This window comes from Podarcis filfolensis (genome assembly GCF_964270895.1).
Source record: "Podarcis filfolensis genome assembly, chromosome: 13".
NCBI lineage: Eukaryota > Metazoa > Chordata > Lepidosauria > Squamata > Lacertidae > Podarcis > Podarcis filfolensis.
This window is the reverse complement of record NC_139615.1, coordinates 27870459-27896581: the sequence shown is the minus strand read 5'-3', so window position 1 is coordinate 27896581 and position 26123 is coordinate 27870459. Positions and strand designations below refer to the sequence as shown.

The 26123-nt window shown below is 44.2% G+C and overlaps 1 protein-coding gene across 4 annotated transcripts; it reads right to left on the bottom strand.

Moving 5' to 3' along the window:
- Window positions 1-634: 634 nt before the first annotated feature.
- CSF3 (colony stimulating factor 3) lies at window positions 635-14436 on the bottom strand. 4 transcript variants are annotated; one of them, XM_083583638.1, is made up of 5 exons: window positions 11774-14436; window positions 9265-9419; window positions 7340-7447; window positions 4351-4497; window positions 635-3401 (listed from the first exon to the last, which is right to left on the bottom strand). In XM_083583638.1, the coding sequence occupies exons 2-5, from the start codon at window positions 9376-9378 to the stop codon at window positions 3249-3251; spliced, it is 522 nt and encodes a 173-aa protein (XP_083439764.1). In that variant the 5' UTR covers window positions 9379-9419; window positions 11774-14436; the 3' UTR covers window positions 635-3248. The 4 variants fall into 4 exon arrangements, with proteins under 4 accessions (XP_083439764.1, XP_083439762.1, XP_083439763.1 ...); XM_083583636.1 differs by having other exon boundaries at window positions 11832-14436; XM_083583637.1 differs by having other exon boundaries at window positions 10211-13876.
- Window positions 14437-26123: the final 11687 nt, after the last annotated feature.

Sequence of the window (26123 nt, the reverse complement as noted above, 5' to 3'; positions counted from 1 at the left end):
CCACCTACATAGAAAAGGGAAGTAGTAGCAGTCTAAGCCTGAGGTTTGTAGTAGTACCAAAAAACAAAATAAAACACCACCCTTTAGCAAAAAACAAAAAAACTCAAAACCTAAATGAATGGAGAGCGTTCCCAAACTTCCCAGGGAGAACCAATTGGGCACAGAATAAGGGTGACAGGAAAAGAAGAATAAAGGAAAAGGGAGATGATTACTTCTGAATAGATTATATACGGGGTTATACTGCACAATTCCACTGAAATCTATGCATCTTCAGTCAGTTGCGATTAAATTTTCACATTGACTTCACTGGGACCCAAGAACACCTGATAGTGCATTTCAAAACATTTCTGCTCAGATGTAAATCCTATTGAATCCAGTAGGGCTTACAGGCATGTGGGTGTAGAATTCCAGCCTTTGGATTCAATCCATCATTGCAGTTGTTTTCACGATATGGTGGCCTATGATTATTCCTAGGTTACAGATTGGCATGTGAACAATGTCACTTTTTAACTGGGGACATCTCAGCTCCCTCAACTTATACCCTGCCTTGTATGAATTAGTTACTCCAATACTTCATTTACTTTCATTCATGCTTCAGTTTGGTCTCAACACATTAATAAACTTCAACACCACATTTTTGATTGAACAAATGTTAATTTTTATTTCTACTCAGAAATTGCATACACCATATCATAATAAATAAAATAAATAAAATTCATTTTCGGAAGAAGTAGTAACAGAATTAAAACCTGATTGGTATTACAATGGAAGCATTGAGAGACTCTAAATAGAAATATTAAGAACTAATCAATGACCCAATGGCCAATTATTTCTACCTTTTAAAACAAAAATATAAATAAAATTTAAAAGTACCATGTCTATTCCATTTAGCATCATTGTTAAATAAATAGGTATTTATATCCTGCCTTTTCTAATTGTGTGGGGTGTTCAGTGCAATTTACAGTTACAATGAAAGCACAACTACTCCTGCAGTGATGCGACAGAAAATCTAAACAGCTTCAAAAATAAATGCTTTGGAATGCTTCAGCTGAGCTTAGGCTCTTAAAGAAATATCTGGAATTTGGCTATCACCTCATGACATTTACAAGTCATCTCATTCCAGCTGCCTTCTGTTGCAGAGGCTTGTAATGGAAGAATGTGAAGCTAGCAAGAGTTCTGGTCCAGTTTTGAAGGAAAAAACAGTATCAGTGGCGGACTAAAATCTACAAGCAACATTGTACCTCTCTAGCAAACTGCAAAGCGATTTTAGACAAAATACAAAATGGAATTCTGCACAGATCGATGATCTACGTTGGTGTAAAATAAATTCATTTAAATAACAAAAACAGTTTACAATCATAAGTTAACATTTATTAAAAACCTCAGTAAAAACAAAACATCCTCTAGCATAGAACATTACAGGAATAAATCAGATAGCAAATGAGCAATTAATGCTTTGGTTTCTCTGTCTAAAACAGGAGTGGGGAATCATATGGCTCTCCAGAGGTTTTAATGGACTACAGCTCCCATCAACCCTGACTATTGACTACAGTTGCTGGGGCTGATGGGAGCTGGAGTCCAGCAGCCTGTAACTGGCCACAGGTTCCCCATCAGTGGTGTGAAGGCAGGACCAGCCCTACCATTCAACAGGGTGAAGTGGGATGTTTAATGCAACTGCCAGGGCTGATGCACATACGTTTGTGTTGACTTTATTTTACGGCCCAGTACTACATGATTCACTAGCTGAGTCTAGCTGCCATTTTAGTTTCTCACAATACCGCCAACACGAGGATTGTGGGAAATTTAGATGGCAGCCTCTGGCCAAATCAGGGATCCACTGATTATACAGCAACTGTTCATAGCAGTTTTAGAACTATCATCTACTGGTGCTGCTCCAACAATAGGTATGTGTGCTTATGGTTCATATTCAGTGTTACTTATCTATAACAAGTACAAGAAGATGCACAGCCCAGCATGTACCCAGGAGACTGCCAGAGGTGTGAACTAGATACTCCTGTTGTTCACCCCCCTGCAGTTCGGTCCGACTACCAATAGCCAGTACTCTTAATGTTTAAATATTAAACAGTGATTTAACATTGCATACATCTTGACATGTGCACCACAGCAAGGCTGCAAGTGTTGCAAGATGCACACGTAAAACTTGCTGAAACTCCCTTGCCTTTGATAAACAAAGGTTCTTATCAAACAGTTAATCTGACAGTTATCGGTATAAATATTAAATAAGTAATAAATACTCTTAATACCAGAGAAATGACTAAAGGTCTGAGGGCAAATTTTAAGATGCAGAACATTTGTTGTTTTTAAGATACAATAAATAAAAAAATAAAATAAATAAGCACAATAAATTAAAAACACGCAGTTGTAGGAATTGACTCTTAAGGATATTTCACTAGAAATCCAGCAAAGCAAACAAGATCTTTCCATACAAATGTCAAGTTGGCATCGCAGGAAGAGTACATTTCATTAAAAGCCGAATCCAAAATTGCAATTCTACGAAATGCTTGAGATGAGCCAATTCCAGAAGTAGCCAATGTCTTGGGTTGACTCCAGTTCCCATCATCCCTGAGCATTGGTCATGCTAGCTGGGGCTGATGGGAACTGGAGTCCAACATCTGGAGGATAGCAATAGTTCACCCATGGAGTTGTTGCAGGAGTCTTATGTCAACACTATGATAAAAACAACAACAACACCCAATTGCTAAAGATGTCCTGCATCAGTCTCTTAAAAAGGCTAGTTTAAAAAACCCCCAAGGAATTTAGTTTGGCACAAACAGAAATGCTAAATGCCCAAACATGGAGAAGGCTGTCCAATTAATTTGGAGGGACATCAGAACGTCGGGCTGTACTTGACTTTTGATTATAAAAAAGATAAAGATTAGTTCAGTTAGCAAGAGTCACTTCCTGCTGATAGCAGCAGAACACCAAACTGGGCACAGAGTGACTTCTTAAAAACGATGCGTATGGTGTTCTGCTGCTTCTTTAAATATTATTGTGCCTTTTGTTTTTCTTGCTTTTGCATGATAACAAACGGCTTTTAAAACTTTACAATAAATACAATAAATAAATAATAAAAAGTTAGGAGGCTGGAATTCTGGAGGTTGGGAGGAGTCCAGGCAGAAGAAGTACATCCTCTTGTTTCAGTTTATCATCACCTATTAGGTCCTCCTTAGGATGCACATGACCCTTCCACTTTAGGGTCTTATGGGAGAATCCTCTAGCCCTCCACATTATGAATAACAATGCCTCAATGCCCGGGCAATCGCTTCCATGAATTTCTCAAGGTTGCGGACGACAAGATAGCTTCCGATAGCTCTCTGATTTTGCAAGTCCAGGGTTTCTCCGTGGGGGAAGGTGACAGCGGTCACCACACTCTCAAGTATCTGAAGCAGGGAGATAGAAAGTGGGGTAGGGAGAAGAGAAATCGCATCCGTTATTGAAATGCAGCTGTTTGCTAAGTGCTTAGAGGATCATTTTTTCTTGACAGTTGGATGGCTTAACTTGGTACCCTTTTTGCACCTTGCAACCCCAGAGCTTAGAGAAGCTAAGAAGCTTTCTATAAAGAGATCAAACATTCCTTGAAATACAGAGTACCAGTCTTCGCAACATTAAATATAGAGAACTCTAGATCAGGGTGGGATTCTCATCAGCCACAGCCAGCATGGCAAGTGGTCCAGGATAATGGGAACTGCATCTTCAGGGCTACAAAGCTTCCCATGCCTGCAAATTGGGAACACTGAGAAGGGGAGAAGAACTGAAGTTCCTGGGGCTGTGTCTTAAGGAGAAGGGGATTGTGGATCATCGATTTCCATGAGCAGGAATTATCCTAAACAATTATACCCTTTAACAATCATGTGTTCCTTGAAGAAAGGACACAATGACAGCTAGAGGTATCTAAGATTAATACCCTGACATGCTAATCAATATGTTCCAAAAGAAATCAAGAAGGAATGAGGCCAAGGGAAGCAGAGGGAATTTGCTGCCTGTCTCAGAAACAGTCTTCATCTGCAGTTAGTCTTCCATATTCTGTCTCTGTGTTGCCCATGGAATTCAGTGGAACAGACACTGAGACAATAGCAGCCAAGACAAGCCATGCCAGAATATGCATCTGGGTTGGTGCAACTGCTGCTGCCACCACTAGGGGCATCACCACTCTTCCAGGAGGGGAAGCAATTATGAAGTGCAGACAACAGACCCTGCTAAAATGGCTACGGATATTCCTGCTCCCACAGAACTTGGTGCAAGCATGCAAGGGCTTCTTCCCACCTCCTGCCCACCCGTTCTGCCCCCTCCCTCAGCCCAAGCTGAGCAAGTAGTAAGCCAGCTTCTCACCTGCCGGTGGATGTTGGTGGAGAGGTTTGAGAGGTCCAGCTGGAGGCCAGTCACTTTCTCAGAGAAACTTGGCAGGATCTGGGCAACGTGTGAGAGGCTGTGCTGGTAGGTGCTGAGGCCTGTCTGTATCTGGTTGAAGCAATCTTCCTGCAAGAACAAGATTTAAGGGTGGGGAAGAAGGGTTACAGCTTTTGTCTGGATTGATCTCTCTTTCTCGCTCGCACACACAACTTTTCCTGGTTCCCATTTAGGCTGGCGACCACCATTTTTCACATCCAGAGTGTTGACAGTATTTTAAAAAGGGGGCTTGTTTAAATTATTTAGGACATTCATTCTCAGGGCAGTTAAGATACAGTCAATCCATTTTTGCAACTCCAGAGCAAGATCATTATAGCGAGGCAGAAATGTGCTTCCAGGTAGGCTGATGAGGATCTTTTATGGAACTACAATTCCCATGAACCCGAGCAAACACAGCCAATGGCCAGAGATTATGGGAGCTGTAGTTCAGTAGGGACACAAATTTCTTCACGCCTGATGTGGATCACTGAAAGCAATGCCTCTCAAACCAGATTAAACTCTTAAAACCCTATACACAGCAACCCAATTTAGGGTGTGTTGTGAGTGTAAGTAAAACCATGTGAGATGAGATATTAGAAGTGGCTCAGTTTGATCATATGTGGTGGGGAGAGAGAGCAGAAGAACAAATGAACAGTTCAAGTTGGTATAAAGGAAAAGGCTCAGTTTTCCCTGCCAGAGAACAAAGCAGAAAAAGGCTACAGGTTTAAATATTAACTTAAGATGGGAAAATTAAGAGGGTCCCTCAGAATAAGTGGCAAAAGAAGAAAAAGTTTTCCCATAGTAGGCAAGCCAAGACATTGACACTCCTTACGTACAAAGGCATAGAGTCCAACATCTATGTTATTGCTCAAGCTTTTGCCGAGCAGGTCGACAGCAGTAAGATTGTTAAGAAATATTTGCTGTGTGCTAAGAAAACATGAAGGGGATTTTTTTTTCTCAGCCTGCTCTTATCAGGGATACTTGGCTATTTGGTAATATTCCTCTCTTCTTGAGAAGCTGAATACACAACATGTTACAGAGGTGTGCCTGAACATCCCCTGGAAAAGGGTACCCCCTCACCAAACCTCATTTGAGCCCGTGATCAGCCTCAGAACTCATTTTGAGTGCAAGGAGGGGACCTAGGGAAGAGTATTTGGGTATTTGAGCATGTATGGAGTCTTCTTCCTTTGCCACTGGTTAACTATAACCAAACTTTGTAATGAGTGGGCAGGGCTTCTAGATTAGATACATATTAGCCTCAGTGATTTTTAACAGCTAGCCTTAAAGTGTAATTTGTTTTAATTTGCTGGTGGCTACCAATTTCATAGTCCATGCTCAACTGAATGTGCATATGTAGTTCTAAAGAGAAGGCATGTATTGAATATAAACAGAATCCATGTGGCACATAGGCATTCATTTTGAAAGAGGTGTGTGTGTGTGTGTGTGTGTGTGTGTGTGTGTGTGTGTGTGTGTAAAACTAAGATTGCACCTATAACCAGCAATTTTATTGTGTGGGTGGCGAGGGAAGTTATAAGTCAGTAGAGAATGCTCGTAGTTGATTTGTAATGCTCCTAGTTGATTTGTAATAAAGTTGTCCAATATATCAATGAACATACTAATGCTAGATATTCTGCTGCAGTGGGCTCTAATCCACAAAAGTTTGTGCCATTATAAATGCAGTGAAGCCATCAGGGCTGGACTTTGGGGGCAGAGGTCCAGTGCTACGCCCAGAATGAGGAGCCCCCACCCTGGCAAAGCATCACACTGCCACCTAAAAAGATTCACCTCCACATAACTAGTTTGTCCAAAATTAGTCAAGTACAGCATACTTTAAATGTGCCATAAAACTCATTTTATTGCTTCCAACAAACAGAGCTACCCCCTGGAAATCGTAATGCTACAGTTTTTCACATGGCTGTCTAGATGCCCCTGAGATTCTTTCCTCTTCTAAAGTTATGTTCCCGCCAACCCCACCCTTTCGCAATCAGAAAAGGCAGATCCTTCTGTTTCTCATGAGCAAGCCCTTCTGTTAAGTACATAGCTAATCTTATCCACTCAGAATCCTTTACTTTGCTGGCTCATTGCTTAACCTGCAAACGCGCCGAGTCACGATTGCAGCACCAGGGGAAATGGATGTCATCTGGTTTGCTTACCAACAGGAATTCCCCCTTAACCCTCAAAAGTGTATTTTTGGCAGTCGGCCAGGCAACTACTACGTCAGGCGTGGACTGCCAATCTTAACCAAGATTTTGACAGGAATGAAGGATAAGGCATGCAAAACACATAGAATTATTGCCACAGACCCTGCTCATCCACACACACATCTCCTTGCATTGGAGACACAGTCAGGCATTTGCTGAAGGACCACACCCAAAGCAAGGTGGGGGGTATTAGCAAGAGCCCCCTAGACCTATTGCAATGAGGAGGCAGGCTCACTCAAGGATGGGGCTCACAGAGGGTGTCAAAAACTGGCTATTGTCCATGTTATAACTGTGCTATCATTTTGTCCCCCTGATGAAATGGCCTCAGTTCTCTAAGCATTTCCCTACAGCTTTATAGCCAAAAGAAAAATGGAGAAACGACAGACACTTGCTGTTTCTCATAGCAGACATGAGAAATAAATGTGGGAAGAAGCTGGAGGTGTGGAGCCTGGCAAGAAGTTTCCATAGCTGGTAGGCGGGCAGGAAGCCGCTTGCTCACTTCTTTGAGGACCCAACACTCCTTTTGGTTCTGGCTTCCTTCCACATGTTGCTGCCTGCATTATTTGTAAACAGATATTGCAAAGCTCCCTCCCACCTTATTGAATTGTTGTTGTTTTCCCACCTGGAACTTTCTGGGGCAGTGGGAACAGGCGGGAAATATAATTGCACGTTAACAGGAACGGGAAATATAACTGCTTAGGGCTTGTTACCGGACGGTGGCTTCTACATACCTTGTTACAGAGGTCTTTCCGACAATGGGAATAATCAACTTGCTCAATGCGCAGGATTTCCTGCACCAGTTGCAGTTCGTTGTCACTGCCAAGCCTGAATTCTTTACGCTGTGGGCAGCAGGCAGAGGGAGAAATGAGTTGAGGTCAGGAGAGACAAAGGCCCCAGTAGCCAATACAGTAGGGAGCTTGCTTGCTCCCTACTGGCAACCCCATGAGCTCCCACTACCTGTATATTTTACAGTACTTTAAAAAGGCATTGGTGATACTACCAGGAAGGCAAGGGTTCCCCAATACTTGCTGCCCACCACCCAGCCTTGCAGTTTGTAAAGTACAGAAACTTTACTCATTCTGTTAACGCAAGACCTTGTCTCTGCCCTGCCCTCACAAGAACCTAATCTGCCCTGTTATTTAGTGCCTTCACTTGAATAAGGAGTCCATAGTAAAGGACTACATGTCAATAGACAGATCAACATCTATGGGATCACTTGGAATGCAGCAGTAAAATATTTCATAGAATAAAGGGAGGTGTGAATTCTATAGGAACACTACAATAGTGCATAACAGTTATGAGTGCAGCGTTTGCAAACCACCAAGTTTCCAGTCCTTACGATAGGAAGCCAAGTTATGCTCTCGAGTGCATGAACTCTCAGAAGTCAGAGGAAGAGACTGATGAATACCATTTCTAGTGTTTGGAAAGAGACCTGCAGAAACCTCTGCCCTTTTTTCATAACAAAATTGGAGTAAATTATGCCACACTGAAACTACTGAAAGCACCAACACGCAAATATCACACACCCAAAACCCAAACCAAAGAATCTGATTCTAGCTAAAGGGTGGCAGTCTGAGCAGCAAATACTGGCATTCATCACAGCATGATTTTTCTTCCGGTTTAAGTTAGGCTTGGATAAGAGGAGGATTAAATGCATTTTTACGTTAATTTGACAGATCTAGTCAAACTAGCCCCTCCGCCCTCTGAGGGAAGCCAACGAGAATGCCAAAGCTTTATTCACTGTCTGCAAACAATTTTTATCCTTTTGTCACTGAGGGAAGGTGACCTTTCCAGGTTGGCACAACCTCACAAATGCTGGGAAAGGTAGGATCAATGCCATTTGTTCAGATTAAATGGGGCCAGGGCCAGGAGAGACTTCCACAACGCTAGAAGGGAGAAAGCTACGCTCTCTATGAGGTTAAGTCTTCGGGGCAAGCTGCAATTTCAAGGAAATGCCGGGAACGGAGTCCCATACCAGAACAACTTGCCAACTATTTTGTTTATCCAAGAACTCAGCTCGATGGGAATAAGTTATTTGTACTGGAGTTCACAGTGGTTCAAAGCCAAGAGCTGCAAAATAATAACTGTCAGGGCATAATCACTTTCCAAGTTGTTATGTTACTGGGGAGGTGTGTTATATACAGGATAAATTAGGCAGTTTTTCAGGACCGGGCTCCACCTTTTGCTCAAACCCGGCCTGGCACAATATTTGGGGAGGATCATCAGTCGATATTTGTACTTTTGAGATTCACAGCGGCAGTTTCAAGGAGTTGACACATTTTTAAAAGGTGGGTAAATAAGGGATATAATACGGAGAACTGGAATTGGTCCTTCAGGATGTCTCAGGAAGCTTTTTATATCATTGACCAAGGAATCCCTTTCAGATAGCTGCCTAAATCCACAGCTTCTGCCAGTGTGCATAAGCTGTGGATTTAGGCTTTGATCGTCAGCAGCCTTATCCGGTTGGCTTCTGAGTATTGTTTGGCTACAGAACCCATCACCCCTGACCGCGCTTGGATGGGGCTGATGGGCGTTGTAGTTCCAAAACACCCAGAGGGCACCAAGTTGAAAAAGGCTGCTCTAGACAAACTGTACACCTTCATCTCTGCAATATTCCTTGCCCAGCATTTTCCTCTTCTGCTCGCAAAAAACTCACCAGATCATTCTTCATTTTAGCAACATCCTTCCTAATCCTAAGCACAAATTCCAAATTGTCGAGGACGGAGTCTGGGTACCCAGAAGTCTCTGGCAGGGGTGTAGCTGAGCACATCAGCCCCCACAGTGCAATGCTGATCAGGGGGAAAATAACACCTGGAGGAGGGAGAGAGAGAATGAATGAGGTCATATAGTCAGTGGAACAGTGAAAGAATAGTTTCACTGATATAAATTAATCCAGCACTAGTATCATTGGCTCCATGAGGTTGTACAAGAGAACTTCCCACTGGGCTGATTCCTGCAGGTCAGATCTCCCAGGCTCCCACTTTTAAGGACATTTCATCTTCCTACATGACAGGAAGGAATACCTTTCAAACAAGCTCAAGGAAAGCATGATTTAGAAACACATGGATTTTTTTCCAAAAAATATAAATACAGACTCATGTTCCATCTTTAATCCAAGGGTCACTCACCTACTTTCAGTTACAAAACTGGGGAGCTAGATGTACTACTCATCTCGGAGCCATAGCTACAGGGAGGATGGGAGGCTGTGTCACCCTAGCCCTCAGAGAAGTTCCAAGCACCCCTGGCCTGAATTTAAAGCTTTCAATTTAATCAGTAATAAGAGACACAAAGGGAAAGGCTTTTGCTGGCTGGCCTAGCGTGATACAGCAAGTATTCTGCCCAATATGGGTTGATACTTCAAAAACGCAAACCTACATTCTATTTTAACTGGCGTTTGGTCCCCAAAGGGCTGGTCCACACTAGGCAAGGAGGAGAGGGAGAAGTCCTGTATTGCATTTAGATCATAGAATTGTAGAGCAGGAGGGGACCACCAGGGTCATCTAGTCCAACCCCATGCAACGCAGGAATCTTTTGCCCAACGTGGGGCTCGCACCCACAACCCCGAGATTAAGTGTCTCGTGCTCTACCGGCTGATTACGCACAAATAGGAGAGAGGTGTAAAGGAAGGGATCTTGTTCCTTTAGAGGGATCTCCCCTTGGTCACGTTTATCTTCCGGCAGGCAGAGGAAGTAGCCAAAGCACTCCCGCTTCCACGTGTTGCTGCCGGGCCGCAGCGGGTACTTTTGCCGAATTTTTTGTTCTCCCTTCTCCTCGCAGTAAGTCATCTCCTTGCTCAGCCCATTTTGACGGCTTTTTATTTTTTGCAAATAAATTCATTAGTGGGGGAGGCGGGGCTGGCAATTCGCGCACACACTAGTTATTTTCTCAAATAAGAAGCAGCCGCCCCATGGAGAAGTCTTAAATCCCCCTCTCCACGCATTTAGGATGCGTGGGAAAAAAATCCAAAAGTCCCTACTCGAGCGTAAAACAGAACTGGGGCGCGTTAGTTTATGCTCCTGTTAAGGGTTGGAGATGGGAAAAGAGTCGGGGGGAGGCGAGACCCAACCCCACCCAGGGGATCAAACTATCTCTTATACACATCCCGATTCCGAAGTTTCTGGCCCGCCGCCCTTTGGTTTAAAAAGCGGCGTGGGAGCAGCAGCCGCCGAGACGCGCCTGCGCGCGGGGCGTGGTTTCGGCTCGATTGGGTGGCCCGTGGCAAATCACTTTTTAGCTGCTAGAGGCGGCGGACTTCAGGCTTGCGAGGGTGAGGAGGGGTGTGTGTGTGTCCTTGTGTTTTCAATAAGTAGTCTGAGCCGGGTGGAAAAGAAAGCACCTTGAGAATTTAACTCTCATCCCTGGAAGTTGTTTCGAGTACCAAAACTAAACCGCGCTCGCAGTCCTCCGCGCAAAGACCCAGCTCTGCAGTGCAATTTAGGGTGGAGTTTTGCTGCTGTCGTTTGTTTGCTAAAGCAACCCGGAGTGAATCCTGGCCGGTTTTTATTGCAACCTGCCGGGAGATCAAGATCTCCACTCGCAGACTTGAAAGTAAATTAGAAAGCAAATTCAAGACCCCGAAAAGGACTGCTAAAGTAGTGTGGAGATCAGGGAATCATGCGGCAGGCAGTTCCAGAGGTTAACGCTGTTTCGCCTTTCCTAAAAGTCACAGGGACCTCTTGTGAAACTTAAAAAGTGTCTCCTTCGAGCTCGTTTGAGGAACGATACGAAATATAACCGAGAATAACTTTTGAAAGAACTTGGCTTTTCTTCTTGAGCCCGTGGATTAAATAGGGAGGCTGGGAAATCTGAGCGAAGAGTAGTCTCCCTGCCCCTTTAAGACTAGAAACAGCAATCAGCCCCTTGCTCAGAGAAAAGACCTAAACAAACGAACAAGGTTTATTAGCCTTAAAAAATCTCTCCAAGCTGGTTTTACCTTAACCACTTTAAACCTAACAGCCTACCATCCTTTCCATAAGAAAACCTGCTATTTTAGGCGTAACGCAGAGTTGGGGGGTTGGGAGAGAACTCTTCTGCTAAACCTGAGACTCTTCCTCCTTTCCCATCCGCCGCCCCACAAATGTATGAAACAGGGAGCAGGTAAATAGATTTACCCTCCTTATAAATAACAAAATCCAGCTGCGCTTGTCCCAAAGCATGCAACTTACCAGCTCGCTCGACCTCTGCGCCAGGCGCCTAGAACGGGCTGACCAAAGTTCTACTTACTTCGTTCTGAGCTCATCCTTCAAAAGCCTTTGAATCTCTTTGCGCTGGACCTCCTCCCACTTTTTTTTCCTCCTCCTCTCGAGATGCCGGATGACGGCTTGCCTGTACTTCTGCCGGGAAGGAACACACCAGGAGCAGGAGAGGCTTGGCTGCTTCTGTGTCCAAAGGGGAGTGTGAAAAGATCCTTCAGCCATTAGGGGTATTTATAGGAAGTTTGGGGAAATTCCTCCGATGGAATTAAAGGTGTGGCCATTAACGCAAATTGAGAAAGGGGAGTCATTTTTTTTTAAAAAAAGATATCCTGTGGGTCGATGAGTAAATAGAGTAATGGGCTCTGATCTTCATAATGTGCTTGGGGGGGGGGGGGGAATCCAAGATTTTAGTTAGCAGGACTCCAATCATTACTTTTTCACAATTAACCCTATTTGTGCAATGGGAACTTCCTTTCGTCCCCCTCCTGCGGAATGCGAGTTTCAGTGACCTGGGCTGTTTTCAGGTGTTTTGCTTAAATTTGATTTAAATGGATTGCATTTCCTGGTTCTGTGGTTGAAATGTAATACCTGTGTTGGTTAAAATGTATGTTAGATTTAAAAACTGTTACCCTTTTGTTTTTAAAAAGAATTGCTGGAACAATAATGCAGAAAAACGCACGCACCACAAGTTAAGGAAGCACCCATATGTGGAAATCTACTGTTTGCAAACCAGAAATTAATAAATGGTAGTGGTCACTCAACCATTTCATATTCCGCCCCCCTCTTATTTTCACATAGCTGACCAGATTTGACAATTAGTGCCAGATCATACCTCACATCTCCTCAAGCAGCTAGCTCTCTTTAAGAAGATACAACAGATTGCATCCATTATCTTGCATACACTATCACCACAGTCACAAATTATATAGGTTGCTGTGTTGCCTTGGGGCTAATGGGAAATGTAGTCCAAAACATATGATATATAATAAAGCAGAGGCTGGTATATAATAAAACCCCTGTGTCTTTAGCTGAATTAGCTCATTTACATAGATGGTTTTAAAACCTAGTAATGTCTCTAGGTAAAGAGAATATGCCAAACAATTTTCTATCTGGGTATTAGTTTAACTCCAAAACACATTAGCTAAAGCGAAAATCCGCTGTACAGTTGTCTCCACATTTTTAAGGCACTTCCAACACTTGGCTTATTACAGGGGTTACATATTCATCAAATGAAAAGCTTTTGACTAGCCACAAGGTTGCCACAAATCAGTAGTTTAAAGCTGCTTTACATTTTGTGTTGGATAAAGTGGTCTGTTGCCTGGTGATTTCTATTCCTGAGGGTGCCATGTTTTGTCATTTGAGGCTCAAGTGGCCTCAGCAACTAGGAGTGCCTTTCACCATCTTCAGCTGGTCCAACTATTCCTGGACCAGGATAACTTGATCACGGGAGGCACTGGGAACTCGCAAGACCGGATTATTGCAATGCACTCTATGTGGGGCTTCCTTTGAAGTTGATCAGGAAGTAAGATCCTACCAGCATTTTATACTTCCTTGCAACGATCTGCATTGGCTACTGATTCGTTACTGGACTGTTCTCAGTGTTATTCCTCTTTGGTATTTAAAGCCCTTAATGACTTGGGACCAGTTTACTTAAGCAGCTGTCTTGCTTTGGCTTATGGAACTTTCACTTTTAAAGTGCCACATACTGTCCATGTCGCATTTATGAGCAGTCGATCTTTTAGTGCGATGGCACTGGTACTTTGGAAATGATACCAGACATTGATACCAGACAGGCCCCCTCACTACGTTGTTTTAGAAGCCTACTGAAAACTTTTTCTGTTTCAGGAAGCCTATCAGCAAGACACATGATTTAGTTCCCAGATTTGTTGGTTATAGGTTTTATCTTTGTTTTGCACCATGATGGCTTTATGTAAATTTGCTTTTAACTGGTTTCTGGATTTCAGCTGTGTTTTTATCTATAATTTCACTTGGAGAGCTTTTTTTTTATTTAATCAAGTTTACAAAATTTATAAATAAATGCTACTTCCCTGTCATCATAAATTAGATAAACCATGTTTATAATCGTGTCCAAAGTTTGTCATAATTAGTTCCCTCCCTGACATGATGGTTGATTTGTAGCTAAGTGCATGGAAAGTCAATGCCATATAGTGATCAGAGTCTTAGAGACCAGGGTTCAAATCCCCCCACTCAGCCATGATGCTCACCAGTCCAGTTTGTGCATAATGCTCAGCCAAACCGTGGCTTTGCATGAATGAGTAAGGATGTGGGTTCCTAGAAAGCCACTTCACTCGTGGTTTGCCTTCCTGTTACTCTCAAACCCAAGCTCATGGTTTATCTCTCCCGGGCAACCTATGAGCAGTAAGCCATAGAATAAACCTTAGCTACAGCTTATCCATAGAACAAGCTTTGGCTTATTATGGTTTTGCCAGAGTGAGATAAACTATAAGCCCATGTTCAGATGTAATGCTGAACCAAACCATGGCTTAGCTCACAGCCGTGTGACAGCAGCAGGATAGGAGTAGGGGGCAATGTGGCTGCGATTTCCTCTCTAGGAACCTTCAGATTTTCTTGTTCATTGCATGGGCACCGTTAGACAACTAAACGTTAGTCTTCCTTTGTCAAAACAAAAAAATTTTTTTCCTTCCAGTAGCACCTTAAAGACCAACTAAGTTAGTTCTTGGTATGAGCTTTCGTGTGCATGCACACTTCTTCAGATACTTCAGATAGTCTTCCTTTGGTTTTATTTGTTGATTTCTGGGGTGGGGGGTGGTAATACGTTTTTGTGGTCTCTGCTGTTTTCAAGAAAAGTATAAAAATTGTTTTGTATTAACTAAATAAATAAACCAAGTATCTAACCAGACAAATAATTTTTATCAAAAAATATATACGGTATTTCCATGTATTAACAGCTAGCTTACAGAATGAAGAGGTTGAGTTTAGCCTTGGCATTCTCCTGTTCTATACCTAGGTTGGGCTTGGGGAGGGCAGGTGTTATGAAACAACTTGTGTGAACATAAGGATAGGATTACATTATCTCCCAAAGCTTGCCCTCCTGCCTATAGAAGTGGCCAGGTCTACCCACACAGCAGAACAGGTGAGAAAGGACTGTTCCAATCCAGACTGATAGTAAGGAATCCTAGTTGTTGTTGTTTTGTTGTTGTTTTAATAGTTCTCTATGTAAATTCATCCTCATCATAAAGAGAAACACTACTACAACTAATAATAATCATAATCATTGCAAGAAGAAAACTAGCCCAGCAGCAAATGGACTGGGCTGGAATCTTTCTCCCTGATATGCTAGCTTTTTTATGTTGGGAACTGCTTTTAGGAAACTGGTTGTCTTTTTTTTAACCTAGTAAGAATACATTATGAATTATTATTATTTTTTGCTGGATTTCTTTTCTTCTCTTTTTTCCCAACACCCTCATCCTTCCAGTCCACTGGAGTGTTCTCCAGCTTTGTTACAAACGATGCAGAGAAAACTACCGTATTTTTCGCTCTATAAGACGCCCCAGACCACAAGACGCACCTAGTTTTTGGAGGAGGAAAACAAGAACAAAAAAATTCTGAATCTCAGAAGCGAGAGCAGCAAGAGGGATCGCTGCGCAGTGAAAGCAGCAATCCCTCTTGCTGTTCTGGCTTCTGTGATAGCTGTGCAGCCTGCATTCGCTCCAGACGACACACACATTTCCCCTTACTTTTTAGGAGGGAAAAAGTAAGTCTTATAGAGCAAAAAATACAGTAATCGAGAGTACGACCTTGGGCTGATGAGTTGGAGTGAAAGCACACTCCGGCTTCTGCCGCTGGCCTCAGGATCAAAGGCCACTGTGAGGCTAGATTCCCAAATTCCTAGGAGGAGCATTTCTGCAAGGGGAAGACCAAAAGGACCCCATCCATCACCCAGAAAAGGAGCCGCTGATGAGAGCTTGGTCTCTTGTCCCTGTCAAAAAGAACACTTGGAGCAGTCGCAATTTTACTGTATTACAGGGAATTCTTAATAAAAAATCTTTTTAAAAAGGAAGAACACTTGGTACTAGATGCCAGTTCCCTTGAACTGCAGCAGAAGCAAGAGGAAAGGGTGGAGGGAAAGCCATAAACTGCTATTCAAGCAAGAACAGACATGGGATTCAGGGGTCTCACTGTAGGAAAGATTTTTGCACCCCACTTTGCACGTTAACCACAGAACTGGGGAAAATCAGGGATGTAGGTCTTGTATGACACATTGCTGTAGGCTGCACTTTTTTTGGGTGGGGGTTTCCAAATATTACTCTTACCTTGATATAAGTGGGTGCCAGGACAAATTGGCCCAAATGTCTCAAAACCAGCCCTGCTTATAGGGCAGACTATTCTGTCTTGCAGAGTCACCTTCTCTTGATGCTTTTGTGCAGATGGATGGCAAGAGGTCCTTGCTTAATGGCCATTGATAGCTGGTGGCTACTGCACTGGGATTTGTATGGACACCACATCATCCACTTATGCAGAGCTGGGTAAACACATAAAGGACGAGCCCAAGGTCTGTAGCTGGCTGGTTGGAAGCAGCCATGGGAAAGGGAAGCAAATGGAAAAATGATTGTTTTTGGAATTAATACTGCTTTAGGACTGGCTCTTTAGAATGCCTGAGTGTCTGCTGTCTCCTTCCACCAGCTCAACTTACTTATTTGTAGCTAAATAATCTCACTCTCTACCCCACAAAGCACCAGAAGTCACAGTAACTTTTTTTCAATGGGTGCTGATCCTGGAAAACCTTCCCCTGGAACCTTGCACCATTAGACAGTGGTTTTAAATTGTCTACTTTCAGGAATAAAACACAGATGGCCAAGTTTAGGTGTTGTGAAAGAGCAGCAAATGGTTGGTTGTTTCATTATTATTATTATTATTATTATTATTATTATTATTATTATTATATTTTACTCTCAGAGGATGGGAGAGGTGGGTTTTGGTTTTTTTGCCTCAGGTGCCGAACTGGTCTTGGATGTGACACACCCTGACTTGGGGAGCAATTCCTGCTTCGCCTCAGGCGGCAAAATGTCTTGAACCAGCTCTGAGGGAACTTTTTCTGCATCACTTGAGAAAATAGGGAGCCTGGCATGTGGGAAAGGAATTTGATCCATTTCCTTGGGTATTGTTATGTATTGAAGTTCTTACCTTGGCCACCAGCGGTATCGTGTACATAGTTTTCACTCAGGTCCACGTCAGTCAATTTAGGCGGGAAACCCTGGGTTGTTGTTGACAGCCGGCTGCCTATAAAAACAGGCTGGTTCAGCTGTTTGCTGTTCAGTTCAGTTCAGTTCCAGCTTACTTATAAAGAGCTACTTGGAGAAATCTCTCTGTCATCTGCTATGTCCACCCACTATTTAATAGGTACAGGCCCCCTTGGGCCTCCTGAAACATTGCAAGGGAATGGTAGGGGGGCGTCAGAAGTGTCCTACTGGGTCAGACCAAAGGCACACCTAGTCCTGCGTCCTGTTCTCACAGTGGCGAACCCCACAACTCAGGAAAGTCCACAAGAAGGATATGAGCACAATGGCCCTATTCCCATTTTGGATTTCCAGCAACTGGTATTCAGAGGTCTACTGCCTTTGACACTGGAGGTAGTATCAAGATCAACCTCCTCAGGACCCCATTTCTGGAATGTCCTCCCTCGTGAGGTGTGTCTGTCTCCCTCATTACGGACTTTCAGGAAGAATTTAAAAACATCCCTGTTCACGCAGGCATTTGACGGCTGAAAGATACTGATCCTGGGAGCCCTGAAAATATTTGGGCTGGAAGAACGTGATTATAGAATATTTCCAATGGCATTGGTGTGTTTGCTGCCCTGGGCTGCTTTGGGAAGGAGGTTAAAGGTAAAGGGACCCCTGACCATTAGGTCCAGTCGTGACTGACTCTGGGGTTGTGGCACTCATCTCACTTTACTGGCCGAGTACAGCTTCTGGGTCATGTGGCCAGCATGACTAAGCCGCTTCTGGCGAATCAGAGCACAGAAACGCCGTTTACCTTCTCACCAGAGTGGTACCTATTTATCTACTTGACGTGCTTTCGAACTGCTAGGTTGGCAGGAGCAGGGACCAAGCAACGGGAGCTCACCCTGTCGTGGGGATTTGAACCGCCGACCTTCTGAAAGGCAAGCCCTAGGCTCTGTGATTTAACCCACAAATACTTCGTAACCATTTATAGCCTTATCTCCCATGAATTTTTTAAAGACCTTCTTTCGAAGCTGGCCAAGTTGGTGGCCATTCCTGCAGCTTGTGGTAGCAAATTCTTCCGTTTAACTATGTATTATGTAAAGAAGTACTTCCTTCTGTCTGGGCTAGGGCATTTTCCATTGAGCCAACTACTCTGTGAAATGCCTTGCCAAGTAAGGTGCACCAAGCCCCTTCAGACAGCTGGTAAAATGTGACCAGGGGTGCCAACTTGAACAAAAATTGGGGGGAGGGCAGCTCCCTCAGATATTTTATTGAGGACCCCTCGGCCCCAAGGAGTTGGCTCCTATGGATGTGGCTGTTTGAAAAAGACTTATTTATTTACTAGTGGGGAGTCCCTGCAGCTGCCTGGGGATTTGTAGAATTTTTTTATTATAAAAAAGTGATTTTTAAATGGATAGTGCAGTTTGTGAGTCTAGATCCATTGCACCAAATATCAGTTGAAGCTGAAGTCATGTTTTGGTCTGCCATCTTGATTCAAAATGGCACCCGGCATCTGAACTACAACAGCTGCTTCTACTGCTTAGGAATCCTTGTGCCAAGTTATCTTGAGAGGTGACCAAACCTTTGCCAAAAAATGGGTGAAAGTCACATCCAAAGTGACATTTTGGTCTGCCATCTTGATTCAAAATGACACCTGGCATCCAGATGTCAATAACAAATACTGCCCTCAGCTCAGAAACTCTTGTGCCAAGTTTGTAAATTATATTTTGGGAGGTGGCCGAACCCATGGAGAACAGACAAACCACTTTCCAAAAATTTTACTTTACCTTAATATCCCGCCTTTCCTCGAAGGAGCTCATGGTAAAGTACATGGTTCTCTCTGTATCAGTATTCTCACATCAACCCTGTGAGGTAGGTCATGACTGAGTAGGGCTTTGAACTCTGGCCTCCCACATCCTAGTCCAACACTCGATTATCCACTACACCACACTGGTTTTGTATCGGGACTTTTGAGCCACCATGAGTTTCCTGCATATATTTGGTTTTAAAATAAAATAAAATAAAAACACAGATACATAAGCACCAGAGAGAGATAGCTCTGTTGGGATATACAGTGGTACTTCGGGTTAAGTACTTAATTCATTCTGGAGGTCCGTTCATAATCTGAAACTGTTCTTAACCTGAGGTACCACTTTAGCTAATGGGGCCTCCTGCTGCCGCCACGCCGCCGGAGCACAATTTCTGTTCTCATCCTGAAGCAAAGTTCTTAACCTGAGGTACTATTTCTGGGCTAGTGGAGTGTGTAACCTGAAGCGTATGTAACCTGAAGTGTATGTAACCTGAGGTACCACTATATACGTTTGTGTTGGGGGGGGGAGGGGGACCCGTTTCCTGTCCACATAGAAATGCCCAAGAGGGCATCTCAGAATACCTTCCTTGATGACGCTACTTTGTCTCCTTTCAGTTGCTTCCACTTGCCGTTCTGTTGTTCCTGGAATGTGTCTGCTGCTTTCTCCCCCTTTCAAATCTTTCTGTCATTTCTTGTTCCAACCTGTTCAGTTTTAACAGGATATAGGTGCAAGAGGATATGACTGAAGCAGACTTTAAAAAACCACATGTGCACACTGAAAACAGCCCCTGCGCCAGTGAGTAAGAGCAAATAAGGAACTGGTGTAATACCAAAAGCAGAAAGGACTTGTGACTGCATGGGATTCAACTGTGTGCTGGGTTTTGGAGGTACTTGTACCCCAATGCAGGGAACTGTGGAAGGAGCCAGAGGCTGCAACAATCATGTTCTGCTGTGACCCTGAAGTGCACAGATTTATTCACTTCCACAAGTTTCAGGCTAGGACAGGCTGCAGAAGAGTCTACAGCAAGGCCCCCAAAGTGGCCGGGGACCTGGGTGCACATCTAGCAGGTCAAAAGCAAGATTGAGAGGCAGTTCCACAGTCTGGTCACACGGAGGATGCAGTTCTGGCAAGATAGAGGGCAGGTGGCAAGACGTTTGGTTGTCTCCAATGTAGCGCTAAGATCAACTTTCTATTTGCACAATAATTTCCCCTGTGGTGTAGTGGTTAAGAGCAGTGGACTCGTTATCTGGGGAACCAGGTTCGTGTCTCTGCTCCTCCACATGCAGCTGCTGGGTGACCTTGGGCTAGTCACACTTCTCTGAAGTCTCTCAGCCCGACTCACCTCACAAAGTGTTTGTTGTGGGGGAGGAAGGGAAAGGAGATTGTTAGCCGCTTTGAGACTCCTTCGGGTAGTGATAAAGCGGGATATCAAATCCAAACTCTTCTTCTTCTTCTACGTATGTGTACAGCCCCTTCACACTGATGCTGAATGTGAGGTCAGGGGTTGGCAGTTGGCGGGTGCAATCCCATTGCCATTCTCAGGTATCAAGTTTCCCTAGATATTAGAGGGGGAGGAGAGAGAGAGAGAGAGAGAACATTTTTCAGCAGCAGCGGTGCTTTTCGTGTGAATTCTAGTTTGACCCTGAGTACGGATGCGGGAGAAAACTTATGCATAGACTGCACAAATTTCTTTGCTTCCAAGGAAGGGAGGGTTGTAGTAGTAAGCACAACTACCACTGTAGTAAGCACAGTACACTGTCATAGTAGTCGCCTAGTAAAAAAAAAAAAGTGTTACCATCATTCTCAACATTTCCCACACTCTGAATGGAGCTGAAACAGGGAAAGACCAAGTACAGTGACATCACATCAGGCACCTGTATTGCTTTGTACTACTAATTAGACAGGGAAAGGAGAAGCAGGTTGGTGGCACCCATGTGCTCCTGCAATGTCTAGTTAGGTGCAGTCAGGCTGATAGTGATCACAACAGTGATACTCTTTTGTTTTGATTTAAGCGTGTGCAGTGATGCAAGGGAACCTTTTTAAACAAAAAATATTATTTATACTTTCCCTATCTATATCAATCATCTATCTATCTATCTATCTATCTATCATCTATCTCACTGATTTTGCAGTCATTTTGACATTTAAAAACTTGACTTCCTTCCCCCTCTTTCTGCGGTTCCTTAAGTTTATTTTTAATGTCTTCTGCATATCCAAATTAACTTAACTTACTCATTTATTCATCTTCTTTAAATATATACTCTTATGTAGCTGCAGGTCATTACAATAATCCACCCAGTGTTTTTATCTGTTAACAATTTATCTGTAAATATTCAATAAACCATTTCCATTCTTTTATAAAAAATGTTTGTTATCTTGATTTCTTATTCTTCCGGTAAGTTTCGCCATTTCTGCATATTCCATAAGTTTTTGTATCCATTCTTCCTTTGCTGGGACTTCTGCTTCTTTCCATTTTGGGGCAAGTAACATTCTCGCCGCTGTAGTCGCACGCAGGAATAAATTTCTATACAATTTAGGTAGTTCTTTCCCTGTAATTCCCAAGAGAAAGGCTTCTGAATACAAGGGAACCTTTCACCCCTTTTGCACACCTTCACTTTTCTAGAAGGTGTCCTCTTATCCCTGCCTCCAGGGATATTGCTAAGTACTTACAGGATGTGGGCTGCAGGCCTGTGGCACAGATACACATAAACATTGCATATGTCAAGGAATGTGCATGGATGCCTTTGGGCAGGAGTAGCCAGCAGGGTGGTGTGGTGTGGGGGCTATGTTTCTCTCCAGCCACTGAGGGAGAGGGCAAGGCAGTGGGCAGTTTGGTTGGCATGGTGCAAATGCATTGTCGGGAGTGTTGTATTGGCGTTACACTGAGCACCCTCACTCCCCACCCTGGATCCCGACCTTTGGGTGAAAGACACGGGTTGGGAAATGCACACCGCCTGAGCATCAGGATACATGACTCAAAAGGTACATAGGCAGAATCTAGGAGACACGGATGGGCATAAGCGCAAGACCTGGTCCCAACACCTGGCATGCTCTCTCCTCACTCTTTTAAGGCATGAGTCGTTTGCGTGATTCTCACCCCAAGCAAGAAAACTGTGCTTGCAAGCGAGTTCTTCTATTGGGGTGGGGTGTTGCATCTGTTGGTGACGGGCCTCAAATCCAACCCTCTAACTCTCTCTGCCTCTGATCTGGCTGGCTCCACCAGTTGGCCAGCCCACCAGCTCCTCAGCACTTTTGACTGGTTTGGACTGCTCCCCCTCTGCTTTTGGGACACCCAGGCACCCCAGGGCAGGACATTTATCCAGGTCACTGCTTGAACTGCCTCCACCCCCACCCCTTGGGATCTGGATCAGATCCTCCTCTGACGGATCCTGCCATTCCCTCCCCCCATCCTGCTTGGAGGCATAGAGCCCATGATACCTGCTGCCTTGCCCCTATCTCTCTCGGTAACCAATGGTGATATGTGGCATAGTTTTAATTCTTTCAGTGTTTAATTGTACTTTAATGTTTGATTTTTCTATGGTTAAAGCGGTTTTTGTTTTTATCTGTAAGCTGCCTTAAACCCCATCAATGAAAAAGGTGGGGAATGAATGAATGAATGAATGAATGAGAGGCTGTGCTTTTAGTGTGTAGCTGTGCTTTGACCCTGAGTGAGATGTGGGAGAAATGGTATGGATGTCACAGGCACAAATCTATCTGCTTCCAAGGAAAGGAGAGGTGTTTGGCTAAGTCTACTCATCAGCAGATTACCTTGTCCAAGTAGTTATCTGGTAAACGAAACATGAATCATTCTCAACATTTCTCACCCTCTCAAAAGATGCAGCAATACTTAAATGGGGAAATGCTATATTTGCCCCCTATTGCCTTTCCATTTGCCAACATCCAGGCAATGTGATCATTTCTGCAAGCCCCCCCCCAATGTGTAGATTTGTCCTAAAAACGTATGAATATATTTTTAAGAAAAGTGAAGCCGAAGGAAGTGCTGTGATTGTGAAACTTGCAGAGACAAAGCGATTGATGACAACATCCTCAGCTCCCCCCCCCTCTTATTTAGCAAAATAGACAAATATATAGGCGAATCATCTTAAATCAAAGCTTCTACGGAAGTGGTGGATGGGCAGCTGCAAATGATGAATCAGAATACAGATGAAAGGGGAATACTGGTGAGTGAAAATCAAAGCTTTCCTGAGAATGAACTTGCAAATATTATGTGGTTCAAGGCAAAAGTGCTACTTCCATGCTGTGGCTGCAGATAGGAAGCTGGAGTCCATCTGACGTGGAACGCTAAACCATTTAGCATCAAAATCTAAAGCTGAGCCAGCTCCTCTCGCCATCTTCGTCTTACATGTCAACTTTCCCGCCGCAGCTGGCTGCCAGAGTCTGCGATACTAGTTCTCAGTAATTAACCGATGGGAACAATTGAAATCCATTTCACCATCAGCACCACGGCTTCATAACCAGTTGAGATGTCTAATCAGCATCTCGGTTAAAAGTGGCCTGAATTAAGTGGTCTTCAATGATGTTTTAAAAGCCTGTACAGAGGGGTCTTTTCACATAGCTGTTGGGAGGAAGTTCGACAAATGTAAGCAATAGTTCAGCGCAGGGAAGTAATTATGTAGCTTCTAACAGTGCAATCCTATGCTTGCCCATTCAGAAGCAAGTTCTATGAGACTTACTCTCAGGTAAGTATGTGCAGGATTGCAGCCTGAAAGGGCCTCTCCAGATTGGTGTGTTATGGAGGGCGTATCCTGCAACAGTGAGTGTTCCAATAGTGGGTCTGATGGTCAAGAAAGTGGTTTCTGCACATGCTGCAGAGGGAAGTGAGGAGCAAATGGGACTTGTCCACCTGGGAACGTAGTTCATCTAGGAGAAGGGAAACTCTCATCCTAAACCTCTGCTGCCTTACAGAATATATTTCGAAGGAGTAAACTGAGAGTCAGTGTGGTGTAGTGGTTAAGAGCGATAGACTTGTAATCTGGTGAACCAGGTTCGCTTCCCTGCTCCTCCACATGCAGCTGCTGGGTGACCTTGGGCTCGTCACACTTCTCTGAAGTCTCTCAGCCTCACTCACCTGACAGAGTGTTTGTTGTGGGGGAGGAAGGGAAAGGAGAATGTTAGCCGCTTTGAGACTTCTTCGGGTAGTGATAAAGCGGGATATCAAATCCAAACTCTTCTTCTTCTTCTAAACCCTACACAAATTGAGTCCCTAAGATGGTTGGATGGCACCTTGCATGCCTCCTTCTGGCAACTCCTGCAGCCAAGCTGGCGCCAAACGTATTGCTCTGCTTTCCTTTGGCCCACATCACTGAGGTGAAGAGGGGGTTGTGTTGACTGGGCAGCCCAGGACCTCCATGTCACTTCGGTGCTGCTAACGCAGCGGTTTGATATCACCCCCAGAGGCGCACTCCATTGTCTCTCGAGACAGATGGGTAGCCAGCGACAACGATTCTGCAACATGCTCTAGACACACCAATAGTGAATTTATTATGCTTTAGTCTGTCCTGTGTTGGGAGTAAAGGTAAAAGTAAAGGGACCCCTGACCATTAGGTCCAGTCATGACCGCCTCTGGGGTTGCGGCGCTCATCTCGCTTTATTGGCCGAGGGAGCCAGCGTACAGCTTCCGGGTCATGTGGCCAGCATGACTAAGCCGCTTCTGGCGAACCAGAGCAGCACACGGAAATGCCATTTACCTTCCCGCCGGAGCGGTACCTATTTATCTACTTGTACTTTCACGTGCTTTCGAACTGCTAGGTTGGCAGGGGCAGAGACCGAGCAACAGGAGCTCACCCTGTCGCGGGGATTCAAACCGCGACCTTCTGATCAGCAAGTCCTAGGCTCTGTGGTTTAACCCACAGCGCCACCCGCGTCCCATCTGTGATGGGAGTACCTGTTGGCAATTATTAGTTTGCCATATTCGGTTTACATTTTCAAGCGTACACTTACTATTGCCTTAGGTGTGCCTATAATATAACGTGTGAAGCATCCCTACAGTCACCAGTTTGTGCAATATCTGGAAGCGCCACCTTGAGGAAAATTCCAAGACCCCTGTGCTTTTATTACTCTACAAACTGATCATCAGGGAAAGCTTTTCTCATGACAGAGCCTGGAGACATATCCTTTCTATATCCTGTGATCAATCCATCTTGGGAAATCCAGGACTGTCTACAATTTCCTCTCAGGATGCCTGGGGGAGGGGAGCAACGAAATGTGCAACATCAGGCTTCACTTAGCAAAGCTGACATCATGAAATCAGTGATGTGATGGAAAAACGTGTGATGTTGCTGGAAGCAACATATGCCTTAAATTTGATAGCACTCTAGCGGCTGTTCCCAAATGGGCTCACCAACTCTTACATCTCATACCATGTTCTGGTCACCTCTCGGGATTGAGTCCAGGGTCATTTCCTTTGGGTGACCAACCACAGTGTCACATTTAGGGCATCTATTCGAAATATGTTGTGCCTTTATCATGAGCCAAACATGCATTTACTTAGCTTATGTAAGTATGTAAGTATGTAAGGGTAGCTTATGTAAGTATATAAGGGTAATGGTGTCACCCATTATTGCACTTTCTCCTTTGACTGCCCAATTAATTTTCTCGCTCTGAAGTTCACCCACAGCTTTTTGGTCCAGGGTAAGAATGGATGGGACGTGGGTGGCGCTGTGAGTTAAACCACAGAGCCTAGGACTTGCCGATCAGAAGGTAGGTGGTTCGAATCCCCACGACTGGTTGAGCTCCCATTGCTCGGTCCCTGCTCCTGCCAACCTAGCAGTTCGAAAGCACGCCAAAGTGCAAGTAGATAAATAGGTACCGCTCTGGCGGGAAGGTAAACGGCGTTTCCGTGCGCTGCTCTGGTTCGCCAGAAGCAGCTTAGTCATGCTGGCCACATGACCCGGAAGCTGTATGCCGGCTCCCTCGGCCAATAAAGCGAGATGAGCGCCGCAACCTGAGTCGGTCATGACTGCACCTAATGGTCAGAGGTCCCTTTACCTTTTTTACTAAGAATTGATAGGATCTCGTCTGTTCAAAATTATGTTTAGTCTGGTATTACCACCCAGTCTGCTAAAATGTTCTCGTTTATGCACTCTTTGACACAAAGAACCGTATCACCCTTGACACACCCTTCCATAAACGTTCTATAGAATCTGTATTGTATCCCACTTCTTCTCTGGAGCCCATCACGCTTCCATTATTCCTATTACCAGTGTTCCTGTTTAGCATACCACAACTTCCCCATGTTGGTTTCACAGGCTTGGGAAACCTACAGCACTCCAGCTATGGTTAAGA